General features: G+C 41.3%; 1 protein-coding gene and 1 long non-coding RNA gene across 2 annotated transcripts; one reads left to right on the plus strand and one right to left on the minus strand.

The window, feature by feature from the left end:
- The first annotated feature begins 70 nt into the window (after positions 1-70).
- On the plus strand, positions 71-8962 carry LOC149970701 (uncharacterized). Its single transcript, XR_016492926.1, has 2 exons — positions 71-305; positions 7051-8962. It is a non-coding gene; the product is annotated as an uncharacterized LOC149970701 (long non-coding RNA).
- LOC110508432 (nuclear receptor ROR-beta) lies at positions 1762-23647 on the minus strand. The gene is made up of 9 exons (XM_021588949.3): positions 23170-23647; positions 12530-12615; positions 12167-12308; positions 11493-12011; positions 11250-11377; positions 11017-11149; positions 8189-8296; positions 7625-7848; positions 1762-7211 (listed from the first exon to the last, which is right to left on the minus strand). The coding sequence occupies exons 1-9, from the start codon at positions 23174-23176 to the stop codon at positions 7047-7049; spliced, it is 1512 nt and encodes a 503-aa protein (XP_021444624.3). The 5' UTR covers positions 23177-23647; the 3' UTR covers positions 1762-7046.
- Positions 23648-23904: the final 257 nt, after the last annotated feature.

Below are 23904 nucleotides of genomic sequence, written 5' to 3' on the forward strand. Positions count from 1 at the left end.
CCAGACATGGATTAGGCTAAAACCTAGTTCTGAATTTGTAGAGCATGTATGAGTCATAAAACCCGGAAATGGTTCCAATCGTTTTTTCCATCTGGGATTTTGAAAATAGCCACTTCATGTAAGGTCTGTGTTTCATGTCGGTTTACCCTGGTGTGATGTTTTAACTTCGCAAATCTCTCTGGACAAGGTAACTTTTAGCAATAATTAGCATTGCACATTTTTGCAAGTAAATTGAGGTGAATATGTTGAGAAAACTCACCTTGACCAAGAGAGAATTACATGGCTATCAAAAATGTCACGTTAAGGTAAGCTTTTTTGTAATATTCACGATGTGAAAAATGAATGGTGGAAAAACCATTGGAACCATTTATGTGTTTATAGGTGTTAATGAGCATTCACTGTGGCTGACAATGGAAAATGTCTACCGAAATTGTATTTTTAGTCCAGCACTAGGTCTAATCTGTGTTAATGCAATATTAGTTTAGAAATTGTACGAGGGGTTTGATTGGTTGTCAGAAAATGTATTTTTTTTTCTCCGGGTTGATACCTCATTGTTTGCATTTTGAAAATCTAACCGTTGTAAAGATAAGGGGATGCATGTGGGATTTTGAGTGAGAAAGACCGAGGTTGTGCCAACAACATCAAAGACCCATTCAAGACTGATGTCAAGAGGAGTTAGCCATCTTCTTTATCTGCTGAACTGTGAGAGGACAGGTGGTTGCTACAATGAAAGGTGGATGCCACTTGGAATCTTCTTTCACCTTTACCCAATCCTCCATACAGGTAAAGGAAATTAGATATTGGTGAAGGGACTAGCTGTGGGCCGTAGATGGGACAGCTCTACTGAGGACAATGGATGCATCTCAGTCTGCTCACTTTCCTTTCCCAGTGTCAAGGGGTGAATGTTTTTGGCAACATTTGTGCCTTATGCAGAAGGGTGCAATATTCACACTGCTGCATATTATATTTTAAAAATGGTTTCTGATGTCAGTTGGCCAATACCTTTCTACATGCAGGCAATCATGTCTGTTCAGTGCAATATATTTGTATCTGAATATTTTACAATTCCATCCTGAATGATCCAGGACCCTATTTCAGAAAGCGGGTTTAGTGAACTAATTGTTATCACCTGTTCTGAAACCCGAAAACCCTCTGAGTTTGACAGCTCAGAGATAGTCAACCCAGAGTTCAGGTTTAAACTCAGTTTGTTAAACATGCTTTCTGAAACAGGGCCCAGGTCCCACTCTACAGTTTGGAATGCGATGTGGTGTTGTTTCTGCTCTCTTGCCAACTTCTTAAGGAATTGTCATGCCAAACAATGACAACGGAGTAGGCAAAAGCACAGATCTGGGACCAAGCTAATGTGTTATACATAGGCCCATTTTGGTCCCTAGCCCTTTAAGTTCTTACAACTTCAGTGTTCACAGATCAGGATCAGCGAGAGCAATATGGCAGACGCTCCACTTAGCTTGTTGGAAGACTAGGGGGAGCCATCACGATAATATTCACACCTATCTCGTCCTTTCAGAAATATTATTTTTGTTACCCCCCTCTATACTGTAGCACATACAAGTATATTGTGTATTATCCTGAAAACAAGAATATGATTATACTGAAATTTAAGGGATATCTAGACAAATAATGTTTTCATTGTGAACTTGTTGCCATACTATTGCCACTTCATTACATGATGTAAGTGGTATTATTTTTTTAATGTGAATAAACCAAGAATTGAAATGTTTAAAAGACAGACTTCACTGATTCAAAAGAAATACTTTTATTACATTCTTTAAAGCACATGTAATGTAACCCAATGTACAATATATATATTGAGCTGACTGACTCGTTTACTCTTTAACTAACAAAATACCTCTTGTACATTTTGGGGGGGAAGACAGAAATGTTATTGATTTTTTTTAAATTTAATTTCCCTAGGTTCTTAAAAAAATAGATCACTTTTTTGTCTTGTAAAGTCAGTTATGACATGAAAAAAAAATCAAAGATCAACAGAGAAATAAAAATCACAACCAAGGTAACATTAAATCACAAGAACAAAATATTTTTAAAATTCTATTTGTATTTTCTTGATTCTGTCTTTTAAAATTCAGATTGTGTTATAATATCAAGAATAAAGAGAAAATATATTTGACACTGAGTACCATTCACCAAAATAGAGCTTACGTACACAATGATCAAGGTTATGGGTCTTGTCTTAGGTGCAAGGTGAGAAGAATACAAGGCTAGTAGAAAACACTAGTGAGAGGACCCAGACTGAACTCAGCTAGCTCCCTGAGTCACTCAAAATAGTCACTCTGAACCCTTTCTGGAGTGAGTTCTTAGAACCTTATTCTCAATATTCTGTTCCAGAACACTACAGTTCAATAAGGACTGAATTAGAATCAGGATACGCTGTCTGTCCATACTCTTCAAAGGGGTAAGTGATGCTCTGTCTGAATCATAAACCTAATTAACATCAAAGTCTAACTCAGGGGTAGCTGGTAGCTCAGTCCATCATTAGACTTGTGCCCACCCAGTGGGACAGTGGATAGGAAATATCTTTGACATACAGTGAGTGGAGGACACAGGAACATCAATGTACAAAAATAATACAGTTGATCCAACCAGCAAAGAAAGCTTATGATACATGCAAACTTAATTGTAGCCCAAAGAAAAGCAATGAGTGAAGGGGAGCCTATTCCTATTGGCTGGCTGTTACTGGTTAGGTACTCTCACAGAGAAACTCAAACTCTCCTCGACTTATTTCAGCGGTCTCCTGAGGCAAGGGTCCAACGTTTCCGTCAATATTGGGTCATTGACAGTGTTGGGCCATAGTCTGTACAGTTCAGATACTGGCCCAAGAACGTGTCTCCTCCTTTGCCTTTGTGTGATTGGACTGCCTACCCCGGGAGTATCCACTAGGCAAAGAGTGTTCTGCCTCCTCCCCATTGGTCACATGACATACAGTACATAACCCCATTGGGTTACAATGGGGGTGGATGTTGCCGTGGAAACCAGTGAGAGGAAAACAGTCCAGGAAAAAAATACTTTTCTAAGAGTGCTTTTTTTGAGATCACTCAAGTCCATTTCTTTCTCTTTCTCTCTGCTCATCTCCCTCTCACACCCCCATGCTCTCTAAATATACACACACATTTATCTATGTACATTCTTAATTAAAATATTCAGTTATAAATGTGTATATAAATTAAAATATCATTTATTTTCTTGTCTCTAAGTGGCATTAACAAGGGAAGGGGGTGTGGGACTGAGGTTTCTCATTGCATTTTAAAAGCCTACAAAGGGCAGCACCAAACACTGTCAGAACAAGTGCCTATGTCTATGTGCAGACAATGATCAGCACCAAGTAGTGTGGCATGTCATACCGGTTTATATCTTCTTATATTTAACAGATAAATAACTGAATCATAAAATTGGTCCCTTGGTGAAAATTGGTGAGTACATACCTGCACAAGATACAGTACCAGTCAAAAGTTTGGACACCTACTCATTTAAGGGTTCTTTATTTTTTAAATATTTTATACATTGTAGAATAATAGTGAAGACATCAAAACTATGAAATAACACATATGGAATCATGTAGTAACCAAATAAGTGTTAAACAAATCAAAATATATTTTAGATTCTTCAAAGTCGCCACCCTTTGCCTTGATGACAGCTTTGCACACTCTTGGCATTCTCTCAACCAGCTTCATGAGGAAGGCTTTTCCAACAATCTTTAAGGAGTTCCCACATATGCTGAACTTGTTGGCTGCTTTTCCTTCACTCTGCGGTCCAACTTATCCCAAACCATCTCAATTTAGTTGAGGTCGGGGATTGTGGAGGCCAGGTCATCTGATGCAACACTCCATCACTCTCCTTGGTCAAATAGCCCTTACACAGCCTGGAGGTGTGTTGGGTAATTGTCCTGTTGAAAAATAAATGATAGTCCAACTAAGCGCAACCCAGATGGGATGGCGTATCGCTGCAGAATGCTCTGGTAGCCATGCTGGTTAAGAGTGCCTTGAAATCTAAATAAATCACTGACAGTGTCACCAGCAAAGCACCCCGACACCATCACACGTCCTCCTCCATGCTTCACAGTGAGAACCACACATGCATCCATTCACCTACTCTGCGTCAAAGACACAATGGTTGGAACAAAAAATCTCATTTGTACTCATCATACCAAAAGGACAGATTTCCACCAGTCGAATGTCCATTGCTCATGTTTCTTGGTCCAAGCAAGACTCTTCTTCTTATTCATGTCCTTTAGTGGTGGTTTCTTTGCAGCAATTCCACCATGAAGGCCTGATTCACGTAGCCTGAGAGCCAGTTTCATCATAGCGCTTGATGGTTTTTGCAACAGCACTTGAAGAAACGTTCAAAGTTCTTGAAATGTTCCATATTGAGTGACCATTATGTCTTAAAGTAATGATGGACTGTCATTTCTCTTTGCTTATTTGAGCTGTTCTTGCCATAATATGGACTTGGTCTTTTACCAAACTGGGCTATCTTCTGTATACCAACCCTACCTTCTCACAACACAACTGATTGGCTCAAACGCATTAAGGAAAGAAATTCCACAAATGAACTTTTAAGAAGGCACAACTGTTAGTTGAAATGCATTCCAGGTGACTACCTCATGAAGCTGGTTGAGATAATTCCAAGAGTGTGCAAAGCTGTCATCTACTTTGAAGAATATAAAATATATTTTGATTTGTTTAACCCCTTTTTGGTTACTACATGGATTCCATGTGTTATTCCATAGTTTTGATGTCTTCAATATTATTTTACAATGTAGAAAATAGTACAAATAAAGAAAAAACCTTGAATGAATAGGTGTGTCCAAACTTTTGACTGGTACTGTATATGTAGCCTACGTGCAGTTGAAGTCGGAAGTTTATATACACCTTAGCCAAATACATTTAAACTCAGTTTTTCACAATTCCTGACATTTAATCCAAGTAAAAATTCCCTGTCTTAGGTCAGTTAGGATCATCACTTTATTTTAAGAATGTGAAATGTCAGAATAATAGTTGAGAGAATGATTTATTTCAGCTTTTATTTCTTTCATCACATTCCCAGTGGGTCAGAAGTTTACATGCACTCAATTAGTATTTGGTAGCATTGCCTTTAAACTGTTTAACTTGGGTCAAGCATTTTGAGTAGCCTTCCACAAGCTTCACACAATAAGTTGGATGAATTTTGGCCCATTCCTCCTGACAGAGCTGGTTTAACCGAGTCAGGTTTGTAAGCTTCCTTGCTCACACACACTTTTTCAGTTCTGCCTACACATTTTCTATAGGATTGAATTCAGGGCTTTGTGATGGCCACTCCAATACCTTGACTTTGTTGTCCTTAAGCCATTTTGCCACAACTTTGGAAGTATGCTTGGGGTCATTGTCCATTTGGAAGACCCATTTGCAACCATGCTTTAACTTCAAGACTGATGTCTTGAGATGTTGCTTCAATATATCCACATAATTTTCCTGCCTCATGATGCCATCTATTTTGTGAAGTGCACCAGTCCCTCTTGCAGCAAGCACCCCCACAACATGATGCTGCCACCCCCGTGCTTCACAGTTGGGATGGTGTTCTTTGGCTTGCAAGCCCCCCCTTTTTCCTCCAAACATAACGATGGTCATTATGGCCAAACAGTTCTATTTTTGTTTCATCAGACCAGAGGACAGTTCTCCAAAAAGTACAATCTTTGTCTCAATGTGCAGTTACAAACCGTAGTCTGGCTTTTTTATGGCAGTTTTGGAGCAGTGGCTTCTTCCTTGCTGAGCAGCCTTTCAGGTTATGTCGATATAGGACTCATTTTACTGTTGATATAGACACTTTTGTACCCGTTTGTTTCCTCCAGCATCTTCACAAGGTCCTTTGCTGTTGTTCTGGGATTGATTTGCACTTTTCGCACCAAAGTACGTTCATCTCTAGGAGACAGACCGTGTCTCCTTCCTGAACGGTATGATGGCTGCATGGTCCCATGATGTTTATACTTGCATACTGTTGTTTGTACAGATGAACGTGGTACCTTCAGGCGTTTGGAAATTGATCCCAAAAATGAACCAGACTTCTGGAGGTCCACAGTTTTTTTTTTTTTTAGGTCTTGGCTGATTTCTTTTGATCTTCCCATGATGTCAAGCAAAGAGGCACTGAGTTTGAAGGTAGGCCTTTAAATACATCCACAGGTACACCTCCAATTGACTCAAATGATGTCAATTAGCCTTTCCGAAGCTTCTAAAGCCATGACATCATTTTCTGGAATTTTCCAAGCTGTTTAAAGGCACAGTCAACATAGTGTATGTAAACTTCTGACCCACTGGAATTGTGATACAGTGAATTATAAGTGAAATAATCTGTCTGTAAACAATTGTTGGAAAAATTACTTGTATCATGCACAAAGTAGATGTCCTAACCGACTTGCCAAAACTATAGTTTGTTTTCAAGTATTTTGTGGAGTGGTTGAAAAATGAGTTTTAATGACTCCAACCTAAGAGTATATAAACTTCCGACTTCAACTGTATATGGTACCGCCAAGAACTGTCTGTGGGACTACAAATGAATGAACCCTGGGTATGTTGAGTAGAACCAAAGAATTACAACGATTCTAAATTGAACAGTCGAACTGAAGCAGGGTGTTAGTATTTACATTTGGTGTGGGGCTCTAGCTGGTGCATTGGTGCTTGTCAGTGAGGTACATTCATGACAGGGTTGGGGAGCATTGAAAAAAATATGTTCTAATGCTAAATGATCTATGTGCATACTGTAGAATATGCATATCGCCCATTAGTTTGTCCAAAGTGCTACGGTACAAAAGGACCATGAAGGTGAAGTCTGTAGTGTAAGATGTATGACCTGCTGGGATAGTGGTGGACTAACACAACAGGATGCTGGGAGACTGAGTATTTTAAGTCCTGGATTGTCTCGTTAACAGCTGGTTATTTCTGAGGTCACTATTTATATCCCTCACTTATTCATTCTCTCCTTTCACTTCCCTACCTCCATACTTATTTCTCTCTAACACATTCACTCCATCTTTCTCTCTAGGAGTTGTTTGTAGAGTCGGGGAGAGAAATCTCACTCCCGAACACTTCCCGGTAGAGTGGTGGGAAGCTGTATGCAGTCTCGGGGTGGACCAGACGAAAGAACTCCAGCTTGTCGATGTGGAGATTACAGATGGACTTCATTATCGGCAGCTTGGATACCATCTACAGAGGGGACACATCAGGATCAGTCAGGAAAACACAATCAATATTTGTGGACTTGGTGTGACGGAATGGGAAAAATCTGGAGAATGCATGAAATGTGTATGTACTTAAGCTACGCTAAAATGGGACAGATCCGGTCTACAGCACTAGACTGGTTAACTGTTTTGTCTTTGTTAGATTTAAAGAATGCCAGCATGTCTACAGCACAAGATTGTTCAGCCCATAAGGCCCTATAAAATGTGCATATGCAGCTGTTTGGGATATTCTGGAGAGGATCGTATCATAAAGTTATTGGAGAGGAGACATATGCTACACCAGTAACTCCAATATGGTGGATCACAGCTAATGACAACTGGGCCATGACTAGAGACTGTGGGGTATGTTATGGTGCTGTGGAGTGTGCTAGGCCTGACCTGGTCTAGCTTCTCGTCGGCAGCCCCGCTCATGTGCAGACTGTGTTGCAGAGCCAGGTAGACCTTCGCCTGTAGCTTCTGGACCTTCTGGCTGTCGGCTAACCATGGTCGGTCTGGGGACAGCAAGCAAGCGGCACTGAACAGAGCCATCTCCTCATCGGTCAGCTGCAGGCGGGAGAGCCCTTTTGCCAGGTCAAACACGGCACTGACCAGGTCATCGCAACCTGCAGAGAAATATCACAATATTAGATGTCCAGACACCATGTTGAGTTTTCATTGAATTGTATGAGTTAGCCTCACCTACTATCCCAATCTCGCGAGCTTACATAAAGAGCAGCGGTCAGGCTGGTCTTTGATCAGGATAATTTGCAGTAGCTAACAGTATCAATCAAATGTTATTTATAAAGCCCTTTTTACATCAGCCGATGTCACAAAGTGCTATACAGAAACCCAGCCTAAAACCCCAAACAGAAAGCAATGCGTATGTAGAAGCACGGTGGCTAGGAAAACCCTATACATTATACTGTATCGCAGAAAGAGCAGCCTATTAATAAAGACACTTACCGAGGGCTTTGAAGAGCTGAGCAGAGGCAAATTTGCCATTAAAGAACATGGTGTTGGTGGTGGCGTTAAATGCCCTGCACATCCTAATCAACAGCACCTCCAGACAGCCTGCAATGTTAACCATAGAGAGCCACAGCGATGGAGGAAGAGGAGGGAGGGGAAGACAGAGAAGACAGAAAATGCTCCAACATGCAAAAACACACAATGAAAAGTAAATATTTCAGATTGGAGGACAGCAGAACATTTAGAAAATCAGCAGGGTAGGATGGATTTGTCAAAAGGGGTTTCAAACATATACAAATGGTATAATATGGAGTATTGTCAAATAAATGTGTTTGTGTGTTGCAGATATAATGATACATTATATACAGAAATGTAGGTTCCAGAGATGGTTAAATGGTCAGAGCAGTCATGTGTGGTTTGTAAAAAAAAACAAACCAATACAAATAAAAGGAGCACAAAAGGAAGAAGGTGGGAGAAAAGAAGTACAAGAGCCAAAGTTAGCAAGATAAAGCATTTCTTCTCTCACATTACAGAATGTTCACGTGGTGCTATGGTACATGGTTTGAAATAATGGCTGCTTGCATATGTAAGTGTGTGTGTAAGAGAGAGTGTGCATGTCACACAGAAACAATTATCTGTGTAAACATGCCCACCTGGTTTTGCGTATCATTGTGTCTATGTCCTGTAAGAACCGAAGTGATTTGAGCAGTCAAGTCTAATTTGCATATACACTGCTCAAAAAAATAAAGGGAACACTTAAACAACACAATGTAACTCCAAGTCAATCACACTTCTGTGAAATCAAACTGTCCACTTAGGAAGCAACACTGATTGACAATAAATTTCACGTGCTGTTGTGCAAATGGAATAGACAACAGGTGGAAATTATAGGCAATTAGCAAGACACCCCCAATAAAGGAGTGGTTCTGCAGGTGGTGACCACAGACCACTTCTCAGTTCCTATGCTTCCTGGCTGATGTTTTGGTCACTTTTGAATGCTGGCGGTGCATTCACTCTAGTGGTAGCATGAGACGGAGTCTACAACCCACACAAGTGGCTCAGGTAGTGCAGCTCATCCAGGATGACACATCAATGCGAGCTGTGGCAAGAAGGTTTTCTGTGTCTGTCAGCGTAGTGTCCAGAGCATGGAGGCGCTACCAGGAGACAGGCCAGTACATCAGGAGACATGGAGGAGGCCATAGGAGGGCAACAACCCAGCAGCAGGACCGCTACCTCCGCCTTTTTGCAAGGAGGAGCATTGCCAGAGCCCTGCAAAATGACCTCCAGCAGGCCACAAATGTGCATGTGTCTGCTCAAACGGTCGTTTGGCATTTGCCAGAGAACACCAAGATTGGCAAATTCGCCACTGGCGCCCTGTGCTCTTCACAGATGAAAGCAGGTTCACACTGAGCACATGTGACAGACGTGACAGAGTCTGGAGACGCCGTGGAGAATGTTCTGCTGCCTGCAACGTCCTCCACAACATGACCGGTTTGGGGGTGGGTCAGTCATGGTGTGGGGTGGCATTTCTTTGGGGGGCCGCACAGCCCTCCATGTGCTCGCCAGAGGTAGCCTGACTGCCATTAGGTACCGAGATGAGATCTCAGACCCCTTGTGATATGCTGGTCCATATGCTGGTGCGGTTGGCCCTGGGTTCCTCCTAATGCAAGACAATGCTAGACCTCATGTGGCTGGAGTGTGTCAGCAGTTCCTGCAAGAGGAAGGCATTGATGCTATGGACTGGCCCACCCGTTCCCCAGACCTGAATCCAATTGAGCACATCTGGGACATCAAATCTCACTCCATCCACCAACGCCACGCCACGTTGCACCACAGACTGTCCAGGAGTTGGCGGATGCTTTAGTCCAGGTCTGGGAGGAGATCCCTCAGGAGACCATCCGCCACCTCATCAGGAGCATGCCCAGGCGTTGTAGGGCGGTCATACAGGCACGTGGAGGCCACACACACTACTGAGCCTCATTTTGACTTGTTTTAAGGACATTATATCAAAGTTGGATCAGCCTGTAGTGTGGTTTTCCATTTTAATTTTGAGTGTGACTCCAAATCCAGACCTCCATGGGTTGATAAATTTGATTTCCATTGATAATTTTTGTGTGATGTTGTCAGCACATTCAACTATGTAAAGAAAAAAGTATTTAATAAGAATATTTTTCATTCATTCAGATCTAGGATGTGTTATTTTAGTGTTCCCTTTGTTATATATATATATATATTGCTAAAAAAAAATAGTCTAAAGTTTGGACACACCTACTCATTCAAGAGTTTTGTTATTTTTACTTTTTTCTAAATTGTAGAATAATAGTGAAGACATAAACTATGAAATAAGACATGGAGTCATACAGTAACCAAAAGTGGCATTGAAACACGATTGGTTTTTCCTTTCTTTTGGCAGTTACTGAAAGATCATACCCCCAAGACATGCTAACCTCCACTGTTAATGGCAATTGTTTTGAATATACAATAAAGCTCAGTATTTCAATGATTTACTTCAGTCCTTATTGCTCATGTTTATCAAGAATCTCGATAATGTCAGACTGCACTATATATAAAAGAACACAGTACCAGTCAAAAGTTGACACACCTACTTATTCCAGGATTTCTTTATTTGTACTATTTTCTACATTGTAGAATAATAGTGAAGAAATCAAAACTATGAAATAACACATATGGAATCATTGATTTTTTTTGTCAGCACATTCAATTATGTAAAGAAAAAAGTATTTAATAATAATATTTCATTCATTCAGATCTAGGATGTGTTATTTTAGTGTTCCCTTTTTTTAGCAGTGTATATAGGTACTGACCTGCTTTGAGTAGAATGATCTGGTCATTCTGACACAGGTCCATGAAGCCTGTAATGCGTTTGGCAAACTCCACCACGTACTGGATGGAATTGGTGATGTGGTGGGCACATTGCTGCCACACAGACTCTGCAGACTGCGAGAAAGAGAGAAATAATAATTTAATACGACGATAATGCAATATTATACTACGTATTGTGATGGTGAGTGCAATGTGTGTGAGTGTGTGTATTCACCTCGCACTGGAAGTTGCGAGTCTCCTCAGGTGAGTACTGCATCCGATTGTATGTCAGCCTCTTCAGTTCGTCAGAGCTGTACTGACTCGTCTCCAAGTGGGACTTGACCACACTCTGGGTGATACGCTCTGAAACAACACAGGCACACTTATGAATACAAGACCACTACAGACAACATGTTTACTTGATACTGGGAAACTTTGTTGGTTATGTTGGTTATAGCAATAGTAATAGATTTCTTACCTATATCCATAAGAGTGCAGTCATCAGGCAGTGTCTCTAGCAGTGTGGCGTGTGTGTGTGCCAGGAGCACGTGTGTGTGCGACAACATCTGGTACTCGTGTTTGATCCCATTGGCGTCAGTGACATCCAGTAGATTTTGCTGGGGAGAATTCTGATTGGACGAAATGGGCGAGGATGATGATGGTGATGAAGAATTGGAGGTGTTCCCAGTGCTTCCGCCGTGGTCTTCTTGCAGCTCCAGGCTGCAGTACTCGTGGGCCTCCTGTGGGGTCAAGGGGAGGTCAAACAGTTTGGGGAGCGCTGCGATGTCATCCAGGTCACTCAGGGTGGAGCTGGAGCCCCCGCTGCTGTAGGAGCGACTGAGCTCCCCGTGCCTGTCCCCCTTGCTTTCTCCCCCAGCAACGTCTTCCCTGGACAGTGACAGACCCTGGTTCTGACACTCCTGGTTCTTCTGGTGCTTCTGGACCTCAGCGTACAGGCTGTCGCGCTGCTTCTTAGACATACGGCCAAACTTCACCGCTGGACGGAGACAAGCGACGGGGAAGAATATAAGTTCATGTCTGTGTGGATTGGAAATAACTGTTGTATAATGCTGTCATGTGTTATCCTCTGGGTTAGAATAGTTGCACGTGTGTGTGTGTGTGTGTGTGTGTGTGTGAGTTAGAGAGACTCACCGTCCCGGCTCATGCCTAACACCAGACACTTCTGCAGTCTGCAGTGTTGGCAGCGGTTGCGGCTGGTTCGGTCAATAAGACAGTTCCTCTGGCGGGAACACGAGTACATGGCATTGTTCTGCTGGCTGCGGCGGAAGAACCCCTACACAAAGAAACACAATGGAATGAGTCAAATGATTACATAATGGATATAATTCCAGCATCATAAACCTAGATGTTATAGCATGGATGTATTACATCACTGATGACAACAAAGGATATTTTATATTGCAGCTTGTCTTGGTTTTACATTGTTAAGACAGTCAGTCTCCCATTACCTATTTTGTGATGTGGTGAAGTGGAAAAATTCTAGTACTAGCTCACCTTGCAGCCTTCACAGGTAATAACTCCATAGTGGATTCCTGAGGACTTGTCCCCACAGATCTTGCAGGGTATTACTTCTATTTGAGCTGCAGAGACACAGAGAGAGAGAGAGAGAGAGTACATATTGAAAAAAAGTGAGTTATCAAACCTGTATCAAAACCTAATGAGAATGTAGAAAAATAATAATTTCCTGCCAAGTCTACAGCTAGTAGATCTCAAAATAAGGATAGGAAATTCGACTGATACAGCCTACACACACACTCCTCTCACTATTGAATAACACCCCCGCTGAGGCCAATCTCTCTTGGGGCACGGCCAAGAAGAGTTTGTATCAAAACCAGATGTGATTGCATAAGGTGTTGCAAACGTTCACACATACATTATAGACACTCTGCAAGACTAGCATTGGCCTCGAGTCAGAGGAATATTGGCGTTTGCAACCGGTTAACAGGTTTCCACCTGGCATGTGGCTATGGTTAGCACAGTGTGAAGGAAGAGTTGGTGAAAGTGTAAGGCAGGCTGTCAGTTTGGCTCTGCCTTGCATGCTCTCAGTGTAGCAACAGCAGACAAAGGCATTCAAATGGGAAAATATTGACTTGAAATCATGGTGCATCTACTGTAGGTAACTGCCAAAATAAAGGAAACACTAGAGTAAATGGGGGATACAAAGTATATTGAAAGGTGTTTCCATACAGGTGTGGTTCCTGAGTTAATATAGAAATTAACATCTCTTCATGCTTAGGGTCATGAATAAAAATGCAGAGTTGCCCGTTATTTTGGCTACCATGGCTAGAAGAAGAGATCTCAGTGACTTTGAAAGAGGGGTTTTAAAGGGGCATAGGTGGTTTAAAGGGTGTATGTGTGTCTCAATCACCATATATGAACCCAAGGGGTGCCTGAGACCGCGTTTTCTACCACCATCAACAAAACACCAAATTATCACATTTCTCATAGGAAAATGGTGTTGCGTTGCTCCAATAGAGTTTCAGAAACTTGTAGAATCTATGCCAAGGCGCATTGAAGCTGTTCTGGCGGCTTGTGGTGGCCCAACGCCATATTAAGACATTTATTGTTGGTGTTACGGAGTAAGTTTAACCTCGCTTCTCATTCGTCGCCAAACCCACTGACCCCTTATTTATCTATAAGTCTTTGCTAGGTAAAGCCCCGCCTTATCTCAGCTCACTGGTCACCATAGCAGCACCCACCCATAGCACGTGCTCCAGCAGTCACCCCCAAAGCCAATTACTGCTTTGGCCGCCTTTCCTTCCTGTTCTCTGCTGCCAATGACTGGAACGAACTGCAAAAATAACTGAAGCTGGAGACTCATATCTCCCTCACTAACTTTAAGCACCAGCTGTCAGAGCAGCTCACAGATCACTGCACATAGCCCATCTGTAAATAGCCGATCCAACTACCTCATCCCCATACTATTATTTATTTATTTTGCTCCTTTGCACCCCAGTATCTCTACTTGCACATTCATCTTCTGCACATCTATCACTCCAGTGTTTAATTGCTATATTGTAATTATTTTGCCACTATGGCCTATTTATTGCCTTACCTCCCTTATCCTACCTCATTTGCACACACTGTATATATACTTTTTCTATTGTATTACTGACTGTATTTCATTCCATTGTTTATTCCATGTGTAAGTCTGTGTTGTTGTTTGTGTCGCACTGCTTTGCTTTATCTTGGCCATGTCGCAGTTGTAAATGAGAACTTGTTCAACTATTCTACCTGGTTAAATAAAGGTTAAAAAAAAGAAGAAGTTTACAAGCACAGTAATTGCTTATCTTAAATCTGCTTAAGGTCAAAATCGAAGTAAGCATACACCAATTAAAACACCTGGTTTACTGAGCAATCTTTTGAATTATTAGGACATGTAAACGCCTTAAACCGGCATTCCAGCGGTGTATTTGATCTGCGTACGTGCCAGCACCAGCCAAGCGAGCCTCCCTCATTATCGTGAATGGACTGAGTTCGGAACTGAACGTATGCATCTTAAAGGTCGTTTTCACAGACAAACTGTACATGTCCCAGCTCAGAATCAAATACGCTTCCCAAAAATAACATGGTCGCTGTAGTAGAACCTTTATTTTCATTGCCGATTTTCTGCATTTATCGGGTAGCCTGATTTCAGATGTGTCCATGTAAACGGGATTATTAGAGAAATGCTTCTTCTTGCAAAGCATGTAAACGTTTTAATTGAACTATTATATTAATCTGACTATACGCAATAATCGTATTATTGTGTGCCTGTAACTGGACTCAATGTTTCCTTTATTTTGGCAGTTACCTGTATGTGCCACATTTCATACAAATACAGTTGCACCCCAGACAGATTGATCCAGCAAAGAGAAATAGTACAACTCAAAGTAAACAGTGCAATAAAAGGAGCGGGCGGATGATTTGACTGAAATGTTTTGCACCTGAACTTGGCTCGAGTGTCTCTAAAGTTGTCTCTCTGACTGTGCACCCAGTGAAGTGAAAGAGACAGAAATAGACAGAGTCATGTGTCAGAAACCTCAGTCCCCTCTAACACACTCTCCCACTCTCTCCCTTCACATACACCGGGCCCATATGATATGAGAGGCTAAAATGGAGGGCAGTACGTGAAGAAGAAAAACATGTTTCCTTTTAAAGACAGAGCCGGTCAGCTGTATTAGTTCACCACAGCCACAGAACTAAACAGAGACAAAAACAACTAACTTATGAATGTGACATGCTAACATTACTCAATCTGTCAGTCTATTTTATTTTTGTGCTATATAAAGAGAGAACAAATGTGTGTTATTCATAAAGCATGGGCTCTTTAGTCTTCCAAGAGGCAGACATACGGAAAATCACTTTACACTGTAGTTGAATGCATTATTATTGTGGCATTGCATGTAGGAAAATGTCAATTTAAATGTGTTTTTTAAACTGGGAAATTCTGCTGTCCTCTCTAAGTAATAACTCAAATACACAGAGCGACTGAGGCAGCTGCAGGCATGCAATGGAAAAAAAAGTGGCTCCTTCTCTCTTCCCCCCTCTGCACTCTCTTTTCTCTCCAAACCCCCGCTCGCTCCCCCTCCCTTTCCTCTCGATTATATAACTCTCATCTGCAAGCATTCCGTGAACACACTCATTCAGGGAGGTCACTCTAGCAACGCAACCGCTCTGCCTACTCTGTCGCTACAGCTCCCATTGGCTGAGGAGCGGGCAGGGCCTGTCTGGGGTTGGTTGTGAGGGATATCACTTAGGCGCGGTTGCCTGCCAGACTATTCTGTCCCACTGACACACATTCTCTGTGTAGCGGGCATTTATGGATGAAGATCGTCATGAAAATATATTAACCGTCGTACGTTTTTTTTGTGTTTGGTAAGAACAGCTGACTGAAGAAGACAGGATGGCCGACCATCTGTGCGGTTGAGTCCGTTTCTGCTGTAACATGGACTCTACAACGTCATTAAACTTTGTTGCTCCTCACTGAAACAAGAAAATTATTATAGCAAACGAGTCTATGGCTGCCTAGGGAACGCCCCCCCCCCCCCCCTACTCTCGCTGACATGGAGCTTCTGCTTCAAGTATTGATATTCTTGTCCCCAGCTTGAGGGAAGGCAGCGGCCAGATGAACACACAGCAAATGTGTGATCGGAATTTTAACTCTCAGTGTTAAATTAAACACTTTTAGTAATTATATGTGACCCAAAGTCTTGATAAACTAACACACCAAGAGTGTTGGGTCCCTAACGCCATGGGTGTTGCAAATTCCAACTTAAATGAACTTTTTATTAGAGCTGATGCCATTACACTTTCTCAGTGTTAACACCTGTGGTGTTACATTAACTTGTTTTGGGGTGTTGTTTTAACACTGTAGGGTGCCTTATTTTCATATTTATTTCCCAGGGTTTCTTTTGAGTGAATTTTAGAGGTACCAGTACCATCCATGACTGTTTGCTAGTGACAGAGACATGGTTGTTGCATTCAATGACTTTAAGTTCTGTAGCCTTTACCAATTGAGTGCCTAAGATAATATAAATATTTAATTATTTATGACAATAGAACACTTTTTTTTTTTTTTTTTTTTTTTTTTTACAATAACACATTTCGACAGCCTAGTATTACCCTAACACACTGGTCAAAACCTCCTGGTTTGCAGGTCATATCAACAAGTCATATAATGCTGGCTTGCAAAGTGTTATATAGTTCCTGTTGGAATCCAGCCAGAGTTAGGATATCCAACAATTGGAACTTTTAATCACCCGCAATCTGCAGTTAGAATGACTGCCAAGGTAGGGAAGATCAATAAATGAGACTACCTAAACCACCTAAACTGGCAGAACCAACTCAATAACAGGTGAAATAAGTCAAATAATTTACTGATTGGATTAGTTTAGGAAAATGTATGTTATTTATCTTTGTGTAGTATAAAATCAACTAATCCACCAATGTGCATGCAGAAACATAGATATTAAAACAAACTATCCTAAAAAGCAACCTGCAACAAAACATCCTGGGAAACACGATAATTAGGCCCCTCCCATGTCTTTTTCAGTCAAGTAACACCACCAGCTGATTAACACTTCATTCATTCACCGCAGGTGGCGTCAATTTAAATCCCACTGGTGTTAACCCCACTAGAATCAACACTCAGATGTAACTCACAATACTTTCTTTTTTTTACCTTAACACCGAGATTTTAACACCCACAAATTTGCTATGCACAGACCCCCATTTCGTGACATCATCATTCAGTTCTGCAGTTGACTCCTGACCTGGGCTTCCACACCAACCCCTCCAATCCCCTTTAACCTCTGACCTATCCTCCTGGAGAGCAACCACAACATAGTAAAATGTAACTGAACTAGTTACATAACAAAGAAATGTGAATCGGCGTCCCCAGTTTGTTTCAGTCGTAGAGGCCAAACTAACACACGGTTAAAGTTTTTGCACAGAAGTTTCCATGTTCAAAATGACTCATTCTAACCCTAAACTCAACGCAGATATCTCAGAGAAAGACAAACTTTCAAAGTGGTAAGATTATAGGTCTATTTTCTCACAAGGCACCCAAACCAGGTATCTCGCAAACAATCAAATCAAATTGTATTAGTCAGATGCGCAGAATACAACAGGTGTAGTAGACCTTACAGTGAGCCCCTAACCAACAGTGCAGTTTCAAAAAAATATGGATAGAATAAGAGATAAAAGTAACAAGCAATTAAAGAGCAGCAGTAAAAAATAACAATGTATACAAGGGGGGCTGGTACAGAGTCAATGTGCCGGTACAGAGTCAATGTGCGGGTTAGTTGAGGTAGTATGTACAGTTGAAGTCGGAAGTCTACATACACCTTAGCCAAATACATTTAAACTCAGTTTTTCACAGTTCCTGACATTTAATCCTAGTAAAAATTCCCTGTCTAGGTCAGTTAGGATTACCACTTTATTTTAAGAATGTGAAATGTCAGAATAATAGTAGAGAGAATGATTTATTTAAGCTTTTATTTCTTTCATCACATTCCCAGTGGGTCAGAAGTTTACATACACTCAATTCGTATTTGGTAGCATTGCCTTTAAATTGTTGGGTCAAACGTTTCAGGTAGCCTTCCACAAGCTTCACACAATAAGTTGGGTGAATTTTGGCCCTTTCCTCCTGACAGAGCTGGTGTAATCGAGTCAGGTTTGTAGGCCTCCTTGCTCGCACACGCTTTTTCAGTTCTGCCCACACATTTTCTATAGGATTGAGGTCTGGGCTTTGTGATGGCCACTCCAATACCTTGACATTGTTGTCCTTAAGCCATTTTGCCACAACTTTGGAAGTATGCTTGGGATCATTGTTCATTTGGAAGACCCATTTGCGATCAAGTTTTAACTGATGTCTTGAGATGTTGCTTCAATATATCCACATAATTTTCATGCCTCATGATGCCATCTATTTTGTGAAGTGCACCAGTCCCTCCTGCAGCAAAGCACCCCCACAACATGATGCTGCCACCCCCGTGCTTCACAGTTAGGATGGTGTTCTTCGGCTTGCAAGCCTCCCCTTTTTCCTCCAAACATAACAATGGTCATTATGGCCAAGCAATTCTATTTCTGTTTCATCAGACCAGAGGACATTTCTCCAAAAAGTACAATCTTTGTTCCCATGTGCAGTTGCAAACCGTAGTCTGGATTTTTTTATGGAGGTTTTGGAGCAGTGGCTTCTTCCTTGCTGAGCGGCCTTTCAGGTTATGTTGATATAGGACTCATTTTATATGACTTGTTTTACTGTTGATATAGATACTTTTGTACCCGTTTCCTCCAGCATCTTCACAATGTCCTTTGCTGTTGTTCTGGGATTGATTTGCACTTTTCGCACCAAAGTTTGTTCATCTCTGGGAGACAGAACGCGCCTCCTTCCTGAGCGGTATGATGGCTGCATGGTCCCATGGGGTTTATAGTTGCGTACTATTGTTTGTACAGATGAATGTGGTACCTTCAGGCATTTGGAAATTGCTCCCAAGGATGAACCAGACTTGTGGAGGTCTACAGTTTAAGACTCCAGTCTTATGGCTTAGGGGTAGAAGCTGTTCAGAAGCTATTTGGACCAAGACTTGGTGCTCCGGTACTGCTTGCCGTGTGTTAGCAGAGAGAACAGTCTATGACTAGGGCGGCTGGAGTCTGACAATTTTTAGGGCTTTCCTCTGACATGCCTGGTGTAGGTCCTGGATGGCAGGAAGCTTGGCCCCAGTGATGTACTGGGCCGTTCGCACAACCCTCTGTAGTGCCTTGTGGTCAGAGGCCGAGCAGTTGACATACCAGGCAGTGATGCAACCAGTGGTGCAGCTGTAGAACCTTTTGCGGATCTGAGGACCCATGCCAAAACTTTTCAGTCTCCTGAGGGGGAATAGGTTTTGTTGTACTAAAAAGGGAATAAAACTAGCTACCTCTGTCTGTTTATCAGTCACAGCCTAAGCACATAACTGTGTTCTCTACTAGAGGCTAATTCAATAGCTTTATGGCTCTGGTCTCTAACCCTTCTCCTTTCTTGGAATCTTACATGGAACATGTGGGGGTAATTTTATTGTGTCAGTTAGTCAGTGTGTCAAGCTGTCAGTGTGTCAGCGGGCCAGTAAACTCAGATGTATTGGATGCACTTTACCCAACCAGCCTTCTGGAACACGACCTCCTACCACTTTTTCTAGGCTAACATAACATGGCACATATCGGCAGTTGTTGCCACATACAAGGCCCCTCTAGTCAAGTCCCTTAGGTGATTGTTGTCTGTTGTTTCCGACAAGGTGAAGGACATAGTGTAAAAGTTAATTTCCCAACTGAGGTCATTTTCCCATTATGAACTTTTCGCTTTGTAGCTCACAGAGTTGCTTACGGTCAATCTGGTGAAGCGAGATCACCATGATGATGATGATGATAATAATAATAATAAAGTACAGTGAGTATTTCTTTGTACTCAAATGGCTCTACCCCTAACTCTACCTTCCCACTTACAAAACAAACACTTATTTCCACTTTGGCTGTGAAATAAGTATTTGCATTTCATTGTCTGACATGGAATGCAAATATAACTATATATATATATATATATATATATATATATATATATATATATATATATATATATGCGTATTCTGAGGTTTCAAATCCATGTGTTAGTGATAGCTTTTAATGACGTTTCAAAGAGTTAGCGTATACATTTCGATATCCTACCAGATGTAGAACCACCCTCTACAGGCCAAAACAATCTCCCTCCCTCCCCAAGCAGATTAGGAACAGAGTAGCCTCTGTGCCAAAAACCCTCATTCCAAACAAACACTAAATACTGTAATTCAACAATATAAATATATATATGCTTTATATGCTACAATAGCAATATGTTTATCAGTCTTACAATGTATTGTTACATTATTGTGACAACAACAGACAGTAGGCTAGTCTATCTTGTAATTGTAACAAGCCTTGTATGCCTTTTGATTGCAGTAACGTTGCAATTTTAGAGGCAACATCGTGAGAAGATAGGCAGCAACAAAAGTAGCAGTAGCATTGCAGTAAGTATGAACCTTTTTATCATCTTTCTGTTCGTTGATTTTGTCAACCATGTCAACTACTACATCCATTCCAGGAGCTAAAGAAAATGTATCTATAGCCTGCTGCCTGAGTTCAACTTCGTTGCATTCGAGATGCCCCAGGCAAGGCTCTGCAACCAACCAACTGTTTTCGTCCTTTACTGATCCTTCCCTCTGTCTAAGCCACTCCCTCCTCTCTCTCGCCCCCGCCCTCCTGAATGCCGTATTCGCTCGGTGACATAGGTCACGTTCTCCTGCTCAGACGTTGAATGCGTCAACCAAATGTTGTGTCACGTCGACATGTTCCTTTGCCCGTTTCTGACATGTCAGATCTTAAAACACCTAGATAGGTATTTTTAGTATCAGCTAACCACATTAGGGATGATTATTTTACATAATTTCACAATTCAAGTAATATCATACAATTTTTCCAGATATCTGCATGATCAAACTTGTATTTATTTATTTTAAAACTTTGTTTAAACTTGCTGCGCAACCTGTGCGACTCAGGAGAAAGAGTGAGCTCTACAGCAGAGCGGGCAGGGGCCGGTGGTGTGTGACATAGGAGGAAGAGATAGACAAACTTGTAGGAGGAAGTTAGATAGACAAACTTGTAAATGCTATAGGTTATCATCCCATCTGGCAGTGCCTGTCTTTACTGCATCAAATCGATGTAAAGAAGCTAGCTAAAGATGGCTAGATGATAGCTTGCCAAGATGGCTAGATGATAGCCTACCTGTCGTTTGCTCATTGTAGCCTACACCTTCTCATTTAGCTAATTGAATTATGTAATTTGAATTCCATTTTTCATTGAATAAAGATCTCATACTTCACGTTGCTACACATGGAACCTCTTGACTGTAGTGCCAACAACAGGCTACACGCGTGACATGTACGGTCTTTTCGGGCGAGGCACGTCAAAAAACGACATTCAAAAGTTTGTTTTATTAAATTAATATTTTATAATGTCATGGTCTATCCTTCTGTGTAGCAATTTCACATAGATATTCGAACACTAACGTCAGTTCGGATATTTGAATAACCGTGCCCATCCCTAAACCACATCATCATTACGTGGCACGCAACTAGAACCATTGATTGATGCATGCAACATATGAGCAGGGGAACGCGACCAATTAGGTCAGTGGAACAGCCAACATTCTCTCCCGCCACACAGTCGGCCATGCTGGCACCACCATCACAACAACATGCCAAAATCAATTCATTTTAGATTAATTAACCCACTGAACACCACACATGAACAATATTACACACTGAGTGTACACAATATTAGGAACACTTCCTAATATTGATTTGCACCCACTTTTGCCCTCAGAACAGCCTTAATTCGTTGGGTCATGGACTACAAGGTGTCGAAAGTGTTCGACAGGGATGCTGGCCCATGTTGACTCCACTGCTTCCCACAGTTTTGTCAAGTTGGCTGGATGTCCTTTGGGTGGTGGACCATTCTTGACACACACAGAAAACTGTTGAACGTGAAAAACCCAGCAGTGTTGCAGTTCTTGACACACTCAAACCAGTGCGCCTGGCACATAGAAAGGCACTTAAATATTGTCTTGCCCATTCACCCTCTGAATGGCACAAATACACAATCCATGTCTCAGTTGTATCAAGGCTTAAAAATGCTTCTTTAACCTGTCTCCTCCCCTTCATCTACACTGATTGAAGTGGATTTAACAGGAGATATCATAGCTTCACCTGATCAGTCTGTCATGGAAAGTGCAGGTGTGCCTAAGGTTTTGAACACTCAGTGCAATTCTGGTTTCATTAACATGGATTTATAGCACCGTTTGTGCTCAGGATGGCTAATATTCTGGCAAAGATATAAAAATAAAATGCCATAAATATGCCAGTATGATTTACAAATGTAATTGTTTGATTTATAGCCAACTAATTTTAGTCCTGCTATTCCAATTGAATATTGTTTTGATCACATGTGTAGCCTATTTTAGAACCTGTAGTGCACATTTTTACCAGTGTGCACCTCCTATCGACTCGTTGCATCACCCAATATGGATCCCCAGGCACATTTTACAGACAGAGTCCCAGGTGGAATCAACCTGATTATTATGACATTAATGCAAAAAGTCAAATCATAGGCTTTTAAAACAAAACACATAGGCTATTTACAACCATATGGTCTCAATCCTGAATTAAATGCAACATTGTTCAAATATTGAACCAAAACATTTTATGATGAATATAAGCATTTTCACTAGTTCTCTGTCAGACAGAAAAACTCTCTCCAGTCTATACACTAACAGCCAGGACGCCCATTCACAGCGGCAGTGGCGCACCTGGCAAAACTAGCCAGATAAACCAGTCAGGCACAACAGCATGAGATTAACATCATACGCACTTCGAAAAGAAAGCAGTTACACTGTTAATTACACAGTAAGGCCTACAGTAACTTACATTTCAAAAGCGTTTTATACGTTGTTTCATATTGAAATGACCATCGTATACTTTGCAATGTCACATATATATACTATGTTTATTAACAATAGTATTTGTGACATAGTAAGGTATACGATGGCCATTTGAATGTGAATGATAGCCTAATAATAAATGTACCTCTCATGTTGAATATGATCGTTTCTGGATCAATGAATTGGACTTCATGTGGTGTGTAACAGAATAAAAATATATGTCCAACTGTTGAAAGACAAGCATTTGCTGGCACGTAAAATACAACGTATTTAGCCTGACAAACTAGATTATATATATATATATATATATATATATATATATTAAACAAGGCAAAAATCCGCGAGTGCTTCCTTATCGTTCGACAAAGTATTGCAATGGTGAATCAAATACAAAGCAAATCGACTGTTCAAATTGAATTGTGTCCTGTTTGTCTCGATGCACTATTTCGGTAACTTTTTACAAAATGCTCCCACGGTGGTTTAGCTTGCAAGCAAAGTCCCAAATACTCTACCTCCCCTTTTTCGTTCGGACTGCCTTTCACTCTGTCTACCCTGCTAACCTACTTTTCGACGCGTGGACTGGACTCTCATATGATCTCACACTCCAGATAGCTCCTCTTCGCGGCCGCGCGTACGCGGGATCGAGTTTTAAGGAAAATCAGATCTACTGGCAACAACAAACAACAATTAACGTTTTAACTCTAATTTAGAGTAACGTGGGTTTGAAAATGTCGTTTTTTGGGGGTAGTTTTTCACAAATCAAATTTTTTTGCAAGGCATGGACATAGGCTATTACACCCTTTTTCTAATGCACTTTGTATTGAGGTGGATAGGCCATATCGAAGAACAATGGGCATTATGATAATAAAAACTCAGAGCT

The sequence above is a fragment of the Oncorhynchus mykiss genome, chromosome 28 (genome assembly GCF_057628025.1).
Source record: "Oncorhynchus mykiss isolate SJ-2025 chromosome 28, ASM5762802v1, whole genome shotgun sequence".
In the NCBI taxonomy this organism is placed as follows: Eukaryota; Metazoa; Chordata; class Actinopteri; order Salmoniformes; family Salmonidae; genus Oncorhynchus; species Oncorhynchus mykiss.